The sequence below is a fragment of the Dermacentor silvarum genome, chromosome 7 (assembly GCF_013339745.2).
Source record: "Dermacentor silvarum isolate Dsil-2018 chromosome 7, BIME_Dsil_1.4, whole genome shotgun sequence".
NCBI lineage: Eukaryota > Metazoa > Arthropoda > Arachnida > Ixodida > Ixodidae > Dermacentor > Dermacentor silvarum.
Genome location: NC_051160.1, coordinates 108,946,239 through 108,961,102, shown reverse-complemented (window position 1 = coordinate 108,961,102; position 14,864 = coordinate 108,946,239). Strand labels below are relative to the sequence as shown.

At 49.7% G+C, this 14,864-nt stretch overlaps 1 protein-coding gene across 2 annotated transcripts in view; it reads left to right on the top strand.

Moving 5' to 3' along the window:
* The window catches only part of LOC119458348 (uncharacterized), a 31,773-nt gene extending 17,158 nt beyond the window's left edge, over positions 1-14,615 (top strand). Inside the window, exon 5 of one of the 2 annotated variants that reach the window (XM_037720180.2) lies at positions 14,362-14,615. In XM_037720180.2, the coding sequence (XP_037576108.1) occupies positions 14,362-14,519 (158 nt within the window). In that variant the 3' untranslated portion in view covers positions 14,520-14,615. Of the gene's footprint in view, positions 1-4,840; positions 4,994-14,361 lie in introns of those variants that run through there. The other variant, XM_049671111.1, reaches the window with a different exon arrangement.
* The last annotated feature ends 249 nt before the right edge of the window (positions 14,616-14,864 follow it).

The following is a 14,864-nucleotide window of genomic DNA, read 5'->3' as shown; positions in this document are numbered from 1 at the left end:
ATGCTAGCCAGGCGCGTCTTCGAGGCGTTCTGGCTTTCCAACAACGATGCCAATCCGAAGTCACAATATACCGGCATTCCCATGGATACCACAGCGCAGCAGCGTCAGTTCTCCCTCTAGGTAATATAGTGAGCTCTATGTGGCCATCAAAAACATTCGTAGTTTCGTAGGCCTGTGCTCATATTCCCGGCCATGGAGGAAGGAAACAGAACAGGAGAGGCCCTGACGTCACTTTTTTGAAGCCGGAAGTGCAGCCATGTTTGTGTGCCACCTCTCTTTGCGCCTCCAATCAAGGGTTCTGCAGCTCACCGGAGCAGATGGGCGCGAACTTTGGACTTGCATTGTTACGAGCCGCCGGAAGTGTGTGCTCCTGACGCGCGTCAAAACAAAGCCTACAAAACTTCTGTAGCAGTTTTAGTGAAGCAGACGCGCTCGTGTGTTTTTCCGTGGTGCGTGAAGAAGACAACGAAGACCCGCGCCGTGATTGCTTGAGTGTATCTGTTGCTGGTCGACACTCACACTCACAGACCCAAAACAAAACTTTCAAGCTTACACACCACACTCAGAAGTCAGATTTTCTTGTGAACAAAAGATGCTGCAGCCAAGACACGGACGGAAAAATCTTACCTCACTTTTCAGAGACTGAGAGCATCAGCGAAAGCTTCAGGAGCGTGGTTTCCATGGCAACGTTGCCATTTGGGGTACCCGTCCCAGTGCTCCTTTGCGAAAAACAGCACGTGACTTCCGCCACACCTTCTCCAATACGTTCGTGCTGGCCATGGCCTCTCTTGGGGTTTCCTTTCTCCATGTTCGCGGCGCTTTCTAAAGTATTTTGCGACCATTGCACTTCCCCTTACTGACCTCTTGAAGAAAGACGTTCCGTTGTCTTGGGGTCGTGATCACGCCGCATCTTTTTCTCATCACACTACTCTCCTTACCACACCTCCAATCCTGGCCCACTTTGACCCATCTGCCTCAATGGAAGTTCGAACGGATAACACTGCTCCTATGCTAGTGGTCACGGCAAAAAAGCAGTGTTAGTAAAACGCCAGCGTGGACATGATCGCGGAACAGCCTATGCCAGCCGACTTCTATCACCCGCCGAGCGCAATTATTCAATCACAGAGCGCGAGTGCCTCGCTCCTGTCTGGGCAGTCGGAAAGTTTCGTCCATACTTCTACGGACGCCCATTCTGTGTCATCACTGATCACCACGCTCTCTGCTGGCTATCCTCGCTCAAGGACACCACGGGACGACTCGCTCGCTGGCCTTTACGCCTGCAAGAATATGCCTTCTCCGTGGTATATAAGACGGGACGCTTGCACCAGAGGGTAGACTGTTTGTCCCGCTAAACCGTGGAAGAACTGGCAGATTCGGACTTCATCACTTCCCTTTTCTTTGTGTTACAGTTCCTCCAAATTGCGACGAGCAACGCCATGGTCCTTTATTACGTGTCCTCATCGACCGGCTGGAGTCAACGCCTTGTGACGCCTCTGTCCCGATATTTCAGCTAAATAAGGGGACATTGTACCGCGGTAATTTTGATCCCCACGGCCTTGATGACCGGATCCCATCATCGTGATCCCATCGCACCTTCGTTCGACTGTCCTCCGCCAACTTCACGACGCTCCCTTGATTGGGCACTTGGACGTCTCGCTCACATACGACCGTGTACACCGTCGCTTGTTCTGGCCGTGTCTCGCCCGCTCTGTGTGGTGTTGTGTTGCCAATTGTGAACCGCCAGGAGAAGCCCTCCACGCTTCCAGCTGGACGCCTCCAGCCAATCGACATCCTGCCGGAACCCTTTTTCCGAGTTGGTCTAGACCTTCGTGGAGCGTTTTCTCTCTCAGGCTCCGGAAATAAATGGGAAGCCGTTGCTACCGATTATGCTACGCCGTACGCCGTCACAAGAGCCCTTCCGACAAGTTGCACGGCAGACGTCGCTGACTTTTATTGTGATAGCAAATATATGGACACTCAAAGCGGATTTCTGCCGTTGGAGTCGCTGTGAGGTTCCGTATGACGTCAAACGGTGATGAAATCATCGGCGCGCGCCGTATGCTGTATGTGCGAGTGAAAGCGCTCGAGGGACGCTCTCTTTCAAGGGGAGCGAACGCACGGCGAAGAGCAAACGCGCGTTCTGCTGCGTGCTCCCTGAAGGGCTGCAGAATTAATCGCCTCTTTCCTCCTTTACAATCACCATATATGGAGATCAAACGCGACTTCTTCCGTCCCGCCAAAGGCCGTGGGGGGACGGGAGGGAGGAAGCGGAGGCACCAAATACGTATTTATATAAAAACGTTGCAAGGCGAGAAGGTGGTAAAGACTGCCGACAATGCTCGACTAGTGTCCCGTTTGGTCTCGTCGAAAACCTCCCAGCCGCCCCCAGAGGCACCGGCAACAGTCATCAACGCCGCGCGCGTTCGGAGCGAACGCGGTCAAAACGCCGGGGGCGTCGACAACAGTTCTCCGCGTTGCTGGTGCTGCTGCATGTCCAAGATTATACAGCTGATACAACTAATATCCTTACTCCGTACTGCTCTCTACTAATTTGCCCTCGCAATTGATGCTTCGCCTTTCGGGTGAAACTGCGACATTTTGTCATCTACTACGTCATTTTAATGCACTTTGCCCCGCGCAAATTACCAACTGACCAGGGCCGTAGCTTTCTCTCTGCAGTCGTCGAAGATATTGACACGTGTACTTGTTTATCTTTCAGCGGCGACAGCTTTTAACCACGGTCCTGTTCGACAAAGCACAAATTCAGCACGTCATACAACCCAAAGACCAACGGCCTCACAGAGCGCCTCGACCGAATCACCACCGACATGCTTTCGAAGTAGGCTGCGGTCGACCACCACGACTGGGATCTGCATTTACCATATACCAACCGCGAGCTAAAAAGAGTAAACGAACGAAACGTAGATGCTTCCACCACTCTCCTCACTGGTGTCTCGCCTTTGTGGCGCTGGCGTGACATTTAAAACGCCGGTGCAACTTCTTTATCCCTTTTAACTACTTTCGCTTCGTTCACTCGGCCTCACCGAAGCGGTCTCTACTTCTGCGTGCTCCTCAACTCTCGTCATCCAGTTGGATAATAACAGTCTGTCATGGCACGAAATTCTATTTGGCTTTAAAAAAGCGAAAGGAGCGTCCCTAAAACGAGGAGAGTGATATATTGCGCTGTGAAAAAAAAAGTTCTGGCAGAATCCATCTCCCGATGACTGTCAACGGTACTGCGATTAGCATTGAAGCTATGTAGAGCCGCAACATATTACCACCGCCGAAATGCGTCATGTCTGAGGCGTGTACTCCAGCCGGACTCCTTTCTCGCGCTTTCCTCTGGACACCCTGCGGCTTCTAGAAGTGCCGCAGTGAAGTCGGTGCGCAGTCCTATATGCGGCTTCCTGACTGCACCGGTGGCACGTTCGTGCGCATGAGCAGTGTGCGGCATCTGGACTGCTCTATCGAGCTGCGCTATCGACACGCAGCGCCATCTAGTAGCGGCGCCACCCCGAAACCCACATTGGGTGCGCGATATTCATGGAGCGTCAATTTCGCGGACGCCGAGAAACCCGGCATGTATAAGGTGTGGAGTGCATCCGGATTCCTCTTTCGCCCATCGATGATGGTTTAATGGCATCCCCTCTGAGACGGGGTAGTGAGTCACCTAGCCTGCTTGATTTAATCAGGTGTGCTATACATGTTTTTATCTAGCATTTTTGTGTGCATCTCATTAATCTTTTTTCTCTCTCAAAATCTACCTTGTACCGTTACCTATGACTGTAAGAGACCAGGTCGTATCAATATCTTTCCTGCTTCTTTTCCCACCAATGCTCTAAACGTCTCTTGCTTATTTCGACTGCTGACCGGTTGACGGTTTTGTCCAATTCAAACCCAAGCGCTTGTGGAAGGTGTACGTTACCTACGGTTCTCGCTGGGTGAATCCATTCGCATTCCATTAGGATGTGCTGAGTGGTCGCAGGATATTTGCTGCAGCCTACACATGCCTCATCTAGTTCCAAATATTTGCTCCGGTATTTTTTGGTCTTTGGGCAACGGCTCGAGACTCAAATAGCAAGGCACTGCTCTTTGTATTATTGTAAAGATTTTCCCTTCTAATTTATTATCATTACAGTAAATCTCCTTGGTCCTTGTTGTTTCCATTTTTTGCGTCCAATTCACTTTCTCTATTTCAATCACTTTCTTTATGTTGACTCCTGGTTATCTGATTGTCCCTTTGGGCGAGCTGCGCAACCTATGCGGGGTGGTTGGGAGCAGCACGTGTTGCCTCCGAGATGCATAGCGTGCCGGCGCGTGTGAACTCTACTAATTAATTCCTCGCTGTCTGCATACATTGTGGTACATAACCAGTGACACAAGTCGGTGTGAAAGCGTGAAAGAGGTTCATTCAAGAGCGTCATATGCCGAGAGCATTCGTGGCGCAGCACGCTAAAGCGTCGGCGTGGGAGAGGTTTCATTGAAGAGCCGGATGAACCATGTGCATCCGTGGCGCAGCTCAATACAGCGTCGGGCTGCTTTAACAGAGGAATGCTTGTGACCTTGGTTTGATTCCGCCCAGTACGAGATGAATTGGAAACGTTTTCTGTCTATAAAGGGATCGTGCCAAATTGCTAGATGCCCAAATTGCTGTAAAAAAACAACTTCGTTTTGCCGCCCAAACATTCTACGCGCAATAGAACATTGCCGGTCTCCACCAACGCTTGGATTCGAAGTTACGTAAATTTGGCGTCAAAAGATTGAGATGGAGGGGGGAGGGGTAGGAATAATATAAAAAAGAACATATTTACCTGATAGTGCTCTTTTACTAGTCGCAAAGTGGCTCGCCGTGAGCACTCGACAAGGATATGAAGCTAGTATCATTGCAAGCAGCGACGTCATCTTCGAGGTTCCTGGCAGAATTTATTATGACGTCTCTCAAAAGGTATACTATTTGCTGGCACTTCCGTCCCAGTTACAATGGATCATTCCTTGACTACCGAGCAAAGTGTAAGTTTCGTAGCAAACGTTCTTGAACTTAGGCTTTAGGAACTCCTGGATGGGCGGAAAGATGAAACTGCTTTTGTTGTGCAAAGAAATGAAGGGAGGCAATAGAGTCTCAGGATACTCTTACGCATTTCCCACATTTGACTCGTGTGCTCCGTGACAGTTGAGCCATTAAAACGCGTGTTCATACATCACATTATAAGCCCCAATAAATATTTCAAGTGTTAAACATATTTCCAAAGCAAGCAAACTTGCTCATGTGCACTAGTTAGGATGTGGTCTTAGAACCCAAGACCAATAATATGGCAATTCTGCTGACACACTAAAGCTTGTGAGCTTCAAGCCTAACCATGACACTTATTCGTATGATAATGATCAGCATATACGGTTTTTTACAGATGGCCAAAGAGCGCCAAGAACTGATATGGCGTAGTCGATGGAGCAGTCCGTGATAAATTGTGATAAATATGCCTGATGCCGAGGCCAAAAGGGTGCGTTGCTTTTGCCGAGATGCCTCAAAGGTCCAAACTGTCAGCACTGGATCAACACCCTGAATCCCCCTTTTCCGGGACATGGCTAAGCCACGCATGTTGAGTGAGGGAGGGTCTAATCTTTGTGAGCTCGGGTCCGTGGTGGGTGTGTACAATCTAAAAAAAAAGAACAGAAAGAAATTATGCTTTTCCAACACTCGCCTAAGCAAGTGAAGAAAATATGTTGTTTTTTCACATCACTATGTCCACTTATTTGTCGAATGAAGGGACAGCATCGCATTGAACTTCATTATCAACAGGGTGCCACGTAGAATGCATGTGTGCTCTGGCACCTCCCAACCACTGCGACAATATTTGAGTTTACTCAGCCGAGCAAGGGAGCTCGTAAACCTCCGAACTGTAGATTCAGAGGTCTCCTTCTCATCAGGTTAAGCAACCTTAATAGTGCTGTGGGACCTATACCGTCCGATTCGTGATGCTCACGAGAAGACTCCTCAGCAGTAAAGTGGTGCATTTATCTCATTTGTTCACTGCTTTCTATATATCTATCTAAATGTTCTGACAGTTCATGCGAGAGTCGTTTTGGGGGTGGTAGCTTAGTGACGAGACGCATGCAATATTTGGAAAGATTGTTTTCGTAGTGGTATGCTTACTAGATTTGGCCCATATTTTCTTTCAAGAAGCAAGTTCCTAAGAGACCCCATAAGCAATTCTTCAGTCCTGCATTTATATTTATACCTTTAGCTCACAATAAGCGCCCATTTTTGTATACAGAAGCGATAGCTAGTACGCGAAACTCGCATTCGAGAATGCGTGTGCAGAAAGCGGAAACGTGCGCATGCAGAAATTCTCTTATGACGTTTTACTCGACGAACGGGCAAGAAATGCACGCAGTGTTTTTGTGTATGGCATCCGTCGCGCCATGTAGCCGTCGTGCTTCTTCCTTTCAACGAGAGAAGTGGTTTCAATTATTATTTTGCAGAGAACCTCAAACGTTAGGGGGCCAAATGAGTCCCACTTTTTTAAAAACCATTTAGTGCGTCCTACTTTTTAGGGGGCGTTTATTTTCAGTGGGAACTTATATGCCCCACTTTTAAAAATGGCTTATTGTAGAATAGGGAACTTTCTTGTCAATTATTTTTAAGGACGTCATTTACACATATCACAAAACAATTCTAATGTTTCGTGAAACTACACGCCGATCTACAAAAGATTAGGCCAGTCTACCGAATCCGGGGCCTGTAAGTGCGGGCGTTAGCGCTACTCAGAAAGCGATGTTTACAACATCGGCCCTGTTGGCGGGGAATCAGTGGTGCAACACATTCGGGAAGCGCAAGCTAGAGATTGCCTGAGCTGCTCTGGTTGAGACACGCTGCGAACGCTGCCCGCTGCTCTCTTGTCCTGTGTTCACATTAGGTTCTGGTGGAGGTGCTTTACTCCTTTTGTGCCTTACGACGAAGTTCGCAGACCACTCGCACTGATATTTTTTTCAGAGAAGATGTATTTTTTCGGGAAGACATTTTATATGACTCCAAAGGCCTTCATATATGTAAAAATAAAATCATTGTTGGTAGTGTTGGAACTCGGGTAGCGTTTGGGCCGGTGATCCTTCAGCCAAATAGATGAGTACGTCCAGGAGTAAAAGCGATAGAAAAAAGGGTTTATTCTACATATTTACAGTGACTCCAAATATAGTGACAGTGACTCCAAAAAACTTTGAACGACTCGGCTCACTACATGTCTGAGCACATATCAGAACACGTCAGGACACACCACTGCACCCAATATGTCTGCTTATAAAACATTGGTCTTCCCTAGTTGAGCCGAGTAGGCAATCTGATGACCTTGGTGCGGCCAATCAGAAGGGTCGTATTGTTTACAGAACTCAGCCGCTAATGTTGCACATTCTAAGCAAGGACGAGGCAATCTGGAAACAGGGGGTTCACACTCCTTCCACGAAAGTCGGTGACTTAGCTTCTTGCCCTCCGACGGTCATCTTGCCAGGGTCGGGAGAATTGCCTTCGCGTTAGTCCACGCTTCTAACAAAGGGTGGCGATTGCGGTAGGTCGCTTCTAAGTGAGCTTCTTTGTCCTCGCGTCTCAGCCGGTGTCGGGCCGCGTCGCCAGGTAGGCGGCCTCTGATGAAGGGGGGGGGGGCAACGGGGGAAGCACCCAAAGGATGCGCACTCCCGAGTTGGGGCGCTTGTTTGCCCGTCTCGTCGGTGTCGGGTACTGTCGCCGTCTGGGCGACGTGATGAAAGGGCCTGCCTCGATGGGAAACAATCGAAGAATGCGCCCGGTTGATTCGGGACGCAACAGACTCCTCCCCGCCGGAAGATCCGACCTGAGGGTGACCAGCTGTCAGGTTGCCCGAAGCGTCGGTGGTCAGTCGAGAGCTCGGGGTTTCTTCTTGAAATGATGGCCAATGACACACTCGAGCATGAGGTCCCAGCATTAACCTCGTTGTGGCCTTCTTCCTGGGAATACACAAGCACACACATGAACCACAGGGCACAGGAAAGCGCCTTCCTCGCACCGAGAGCCATCGGGTCTAGCGAACAAATCAATGCACCTGCCCTTATCAAATAATACCACCAAAGCAGCCATCAAATCACTAAACCTTCGCTGAAGCCTACAATATTGAAATTCGATCAGGATTGTGGAATATTCTCGCAATATCCGATACGAAAGAGTTATTCCCAGTGACCAAGCGCCACATGATGTGCAAGCGCGAAAAATCTATTTAAATCCACCAGGCCTCGCTTGTCCCAATAATTTGGACCCAAAATTTTGTGCCGCCTGAGCGAGTGAGTGAGTGAAATAACTTTTATTACAGGTCCGGCGAGGACGCGAACTCGTCGCGCACCCGGCTAGTCCCACGTCGGGACCGGCAGGTCTAGTCCACCAGCCCGGTCGCGGGCACACCGGACAGCCAGGATTTGCTTGTCTAGAGCGGGGCTACGCAGAAGCGAGTCCCACTCATCCTTGCTGAACTTGGGGTATCTCGACCCGCACTCCCAGAGCATGTGTGCTAGAGTGGAGGTCTGCCCACAGGATGGGCAGGCGTCGTCGCGATATACGTCAGGGTAAACTTCGTGCAGAACGGCCAGACACGGATATGTGCCGGTCTGTAAAAGTCTAAGCGAAACAGCTTGCGCCCTATTCAATTTGGGGTGAGGGGGTGGAAAGACCCTTCTGGACATGTAGAAAAATTTTGTCACCTCGTTGTGAGTAGCGGGAGCATCCCTGTGGCCGTAGGGGGGAGGGGTGTCGGCTCTCCTTACAGAGGAAGCGCGGTCGGTGAGGTCGCGCGCAGCCTCGTGAGCAGACTCATTGAGGTTCGGGGGAGCACCCTCGACTGACCCTACGTGAGCGGGAAACCAGTGAATCGAATGATGCGTGAGAGCATCCGGATTGGAGACGCTAAGAAGACGAGCAGCCTGCTCGGCGATGCGACCCTTCTGAAAAGCCCTAACTGCCGTTTTGGAATCGCTGTAGATCTCAGACCCACGACCGTCTAGCAGGGCGAGGGCGATGGTGGCTTGCTCGGCGACTTCGGGGTCTGAAGTGCGAATTGAAGCGCTATTGGAAAGCTTGCCGCTGGAGTCGACCACGACGACGGCAAAGGTCTTTCCATCGCTGTACTCCGCGGCGTCGACGAAGCGTGCTCTGATGCCTTGTTGATAGATCTGTTTCAGAATTGCTACTGCTCTCGCCTTGCGTCTGCCCTCGTTGTGGACGGGATGGACGTTTCGAGGCACGGGGGCCACTTCGAACTTGTCTCGAATGCACCTAGGGATCGGGGTACTGACCCTCGAAGATACCACAGGAGGGGAACCCAGCTCTTCGAGGATGCGTTTACCTGCCGCTGTGGTGGTCAGGCGAGCGAGTTGCGCGCGTTCTTGGGCTTCGGCAATCTCCTCGGCGGTGTTGTGTACCCCCAGCTTGAGGAGATCTTCGGTATGGGTCCTAATGGGTAGCCCGAGAGCCCTTTTGACTACTTTGCGGATGAGAGCATTGAGCTTGTCTCGCTCCGCTCTGAGCCAGTTGTGCATAGAAATCGTGTACGTGAAGTGGCATAATACGAAGGCGTTGATAAGGGTGAGGAGATTGGCTTCCTTCATGCCTCTGTGTCTGTTTGCGATTCTGCGAACGAGGCGGAAGGCGTTGTCCGTCTTTGCGATGATCTTGCGGAGAGCCGTTCCGTTCCCGCCGTTGAATTCGACAAACATGCCCAGGACCCGAATGACGTCGACCCTGGGTATCACCCCTCCATCACAAGTGTGAAGACAGATGTTGCTTTCGGAGACTGGCTTCCAATCGTTCGGTCTTCTTCCCTTCTCTTTTCTGTAAAGCAGAAGCTCCGACTTGGCGGGGGAGCACCGAAGTCCGGTGGGGCGGAGATACTCCTCGATCACGTCGATCGCCTCCTGCATGGCTTCTTCGACTCTGCCCTCGCATCCCCCGGCGCACCAGATGGTAATGTCGTCGGCGTAGATGGTGTGCTTGACGTCCTCAACGCATGCCAACCTCTCGGAAAGACCAATCATACAGATGTTAAATAGTGTGGGGGAGATTACGGCGCCCTGAGGAGTGCCCCGTGCTCCGAGGGGCACATCTTCGGAGCGGAAGTCTCCAATGCGAAGATTGGCCTTCCTGTCCGTTAAAAAAGAGCTTACGTAGCTGTGGAATCTGGAACCGAGACCTAGGTCTGAGATGGTCTTGACGATAAAGGCGTGGAGCACGTTGTCGAAAGCCTTCTCGAGGTCCAGACCGAGCAGAGCCTTGACGTCTCTGGAACGGCCGTCCACGATCTGATGCTTGATTAGTTTCATTGCATCCTGCGTCGAGCGAGCTTTGATGAACCTCTGCCTGAGCGAGCTCTGATGAACCTCTGAGTTCACCAAAACTAGATCGTCGTGCTGCAGTTAGCAAAGGTAGAATACTCGAAAATGCTCTAAATAAATGATAATGAAATATCATACGCAGCGCAAACGCCATGAACAGTCTTACATCCGCTAGCATCGCACGTACTAGTGCCACTGAGAGCCACATTTGCATCATGATGTACTGTCACAGTCGCTTTAACTTTGCGGACAAAATTCACATGTAATACGTGCGACTCACGCACTAAAAATTCCTTTCTCCTGTCCACAATGGACACACACGAAAGAAACAACAAAAATAATGCGTAAATTACGCGTTAACACTACAAGATTTGCGCTTATTTATAAGCACCTCCACGCACGCTCTAAACGAAACTTAAAAATTCTACCGTCTTCTAAATACGTGTGCGAGCCACGCGGCAATGCTTTGCCTCTTTGTGTCCGTGCAAGACACGCCTTAAAGGAACGGCACAAATACCTTCGTAAAAGCACCTTGGCCTTTGTAAAAGGCAAAGTTAAACAATGGCTCCTCCAAGTAACGCACTTTACTTGAAAAGTAAACTTCCGAACACTACCGTAAAGTAAAGCTGATAATCAAGCGTGCCACTACTGGCTTCAAACAAATAGCCTGGACCTGAAACTGCACGCGTATCTTACAGTACAAAAATAAAGAAGACCATCCGTTAAAAAAAAGAGCGACGTCGAAGAAGTTTCAAAAATTTAAACGCGCGCAAACCATCTCTTTGAGAATATTGATGAGCTTCTAAAACAAACAATTTAGACAAAGCTCGAAACGTGCAAATCGAAATGATCTCTAGTTTCGGAGATCTCGTGAAATTTAGCCAAAAACTAAAATTAAAGAAACAAACAAAATGTTTCCACAAAACCTGCGTCACTTTTATTTCAGAATACTCAATGGGCGCCATATCCTTAAGCCGTACTCGAGGCGGCCGCGGTTTGATAGCTTGTTTGGTCACCGTGGGCATACAAAGGGCACGTAGGTTATTCTCCTCGCTGCCCGCCCCCGACACTGTACAAACAGGCATCATGACTTACGGGCGCCGTGCGACGACTTCGCTGCCGCGCGTGACCGATTCGCGTCGCCTTACCGTCTCGCTCTCCTGTGTCATGCCTAGTGCACCTCAAAAAAAAACCCCAGCAGGGAGAGCATAATTGCCCCCTTGCTTTTGTCCACTTTCGTGTCGAGCGGCTATTTCTCTGCTTCCTCCTTCGCCTGTTCGGACGCGCTCTGTCTGAAAACATTTCAAGTAACGCGCCGTTCGAACTCTTTGACTTCGCTGCTCACTGGATTTAGCACCTTTCTTCGGCCGCGTTGCCCGGCCTGCCGCATTCACGACTTTGCGACGCCGTTTCATCCTAGCACGTTTACTAATGCTCATTTTCAAGCCTTCCGCTTGAATCTCGTGCTGACCGGCACTTATTTCATCTGTCACTATTTCCATATCAACCGCACAGTCTGAATGATTTGCGGGTAAATCATTCCTCTGACTGCTATCTCGACTGGCGGAGAGCTTCAAACACTCATGGACAATGCAGCTATTTTCCTTTGCGCAACGTAGCTCATATACCTGGGAGCTGTCCACAACTGCACTGCCCTGCCCACATTGTGCTTTTGAGCACTTTTCTGACGGATTGGTCTCTACACTGGTGCTCTTGTCTGATAAATCGGTGTCACTTCGGACTTCTGCAACAGCTACCTTCGCGACGTACTCCCAGGATAACTGTGCCAAATCGTCCACAGCTGGCCTAGCTGCTCCTCTAGTATTTCATTGGCACAGTATCTCGTCGCGCTCAATCCGGGCCCCATCAACGGATTCCTCAACAACTACGCCACGGTCTACAGATCTGGCATCACCTATGAACGTACATTTAGGCTCATTGGGATCAGCCTCTCTTCCTATCATCGATAGAACCGTGCGCGCAACTTCTTCACACTTTATGTGCGATATTTCTGCGGGTGCCTTACAGACCTGCTGCTCCACTTTAAGACTCTGTTTTAATGTTTCAATCTCTTGATTAAAAGCATCTTCCCTTTCCTTACCTGCCTACTATGTTCCTGCGCAATTTTGTTTCGTTCCTGGTTAATTCGTTCATACTCCTGCTTTCTCGCTCTTCATGCTCCTCCTTGTTCTTTCAGAATTGTGTTACCGAAGTATTCAAAGTATTTCTGATCACGGTTGCATTCTAAAATGGCTGACCTGCCATCCTCTACTTCTACGTCGAGCTCTTCATACAACTGCAGCAGGTTAGGTCTCATCAAACTCATGAGGTCCATGGTCACTACTTTAGGCTTTGACTCAGCTATTCACAATACTTGCCTCGAAACACACAGAACTTGCAATGCAAGTAAAAAAACTACCAGTGGTTAAATTCCTTTTTTCCCAAGAGAATTTGAAGCATGAAAATATAGCAGAAACCAAACGCCTATACACAGAAGTTGCGCCAAGTGCCCAAGTTCTCCTCAACCGCATCGAATCAATTCAAAGAAGACGTAAATCCTGGGCCGCCTTTATTTAATAAGAATTAAGGTAGTTCCCACAAAGGTACAAGGTCTGGCTTTAGTAGCTCGTTCAGATCAATGCTGAAAGCTGCTTTCTGCTGAGACGCGCAATAACCACAGTATCAAAATGGGCAGTTGGACACGCTCCATCGGTTTTTAGAAAGTCTGGGCTAAAAGATCCGATGACTCAAGCGCAAAGCTAGGCACTCACCCTGTAGCGTGCAGTCATGATGCGCTTCGTGCATCCAGCCGCTCGCGAACCAGTTGGCGATTGGCGTTGGCAGCAGTCTCCATCTTGTCGCTGTCATCTAGTCACCCGTGAATCAGTTGCCGGCGACTGGGGTTGCAGCAGGTTGCATCTTGCTGCAGTCATCCAGTTGGTCGCGAACGCGATGCTCTTGACTGGCGTTGGCTGAAGGGTCGATCTCACCGCGGCCATCCAGTTTGTCGCGGCTCGGGGTTAGGATTTATCCCACCGCTGCCACCAGTTTGTTGGGAATCGGGTAGCGTTTGTGCCGGTGATCCTTCAGCCAAATAGATGAGTACGTCCGGGAGTAAAAGCGATAGAAAAAAAGGTTTATTCTACATATATACAGTGACTCCAAGTATGGAAGCCCACTCCATGGGGGAGAACTTTGAAAGTCTCAGCTTACTACATGTCTGAGCACATATCAGAACACGTCAGGACACAGCACTGCACCCAAGATGTCTGCTTATAAAACATTGGTCTTGCCTAGTTGACCCGACTAGGGAATCTGATGACCTTGGTGCGGCCAATCAGAGAGGTCGTATTGTTTGCAGAACTCCGCCTCTGATGTTGCACCTTCGAAGAAAGGACGAGGCAATCTGGAAACAGGGGGTTCACACTCCTTCCACGAAAGTCGGGGACTTAGCGTCTTGCCCTCCGACGGTCACCTTGCCAGGGTCGGGAGAATAGCCTTCGCGTTAATCCCCGCTTCTAACGAAGGGTGGCGGTTGTGGTCGGTCGCTTCTAAGTGAGCTCCTTTGTCCTCGCGTCACTTGCCGGTGTCGGGCCGCAGTCGCCAGGTAGGCGGTCCGCTGATGAAGGGGGTGGCATCGGGGGAAGCACCCTAGGATGCGCACTCCTGAGTTGGGGTGCTTGTTTGCCCGTCTCGTCGGTGTCCGGCACTGTCGCCGTCTGGGCGACGCTGATGAAAGGGCCTGCCTCGATGCGAAACAATCAAAGAATGCGCCCGGCCGATTCGGGACGCAGCAGTAGAGTTTCAGGCTGGTGAAATGAAGCAACGCCCGTTTCTGTTTCAACATTTATAGCTTACGCCTACTTATGAAACGTAGTGCCTCTTAATTGTATTTCTATGGTTGCGAATGTGAAGGTCCCTTTATTTCTATATGCGGAATAGTCAGTGTTCAATATTATGCAATATCAGGTTTACTGACTATATGTCCCTTCATGTCTATGTTTTCTTTTTTTTCAGGCAACATCATGTGCGAACTCTATGTCTGGGAAAAAAACATCAAAGAAACTTCCCGAGCTGTGAAAACGAGTACGAAGCTATTTGCCCTGGTCGTCCAAAGCATATGGTTTACCTTCGCAATCGCTGCTTCTAAAATCAATGTGAGCACTTCTATCTAACCGGAGCAAGTCGAATTGAATTCCATAGCAATGCTACAGACATCCTTGGTATCAAAAAAGTTGGGTGAAAATATAACCACGTTTTCTCTCCCGCTATTGCGCTTCCTTTGTATGATAAAAAGGCAATCATAACCAACTTGCATTGCAATGTAAAGTACAGTTTCGGTCGACTTATATCCAGACTGGCAGCACTTATGTACAGGGCGTTGTCAATATAGCAGAGGACGCAATCCTATGCAGACAATGTCTTGGCCGCCTCTTGCAGCGGCCTTTGCTCAAGTTTACGTAGAATAAGTACGGTGTATGCATACAGTGCATCTACGAAGAGGGCGCAGTTTTGTCTTG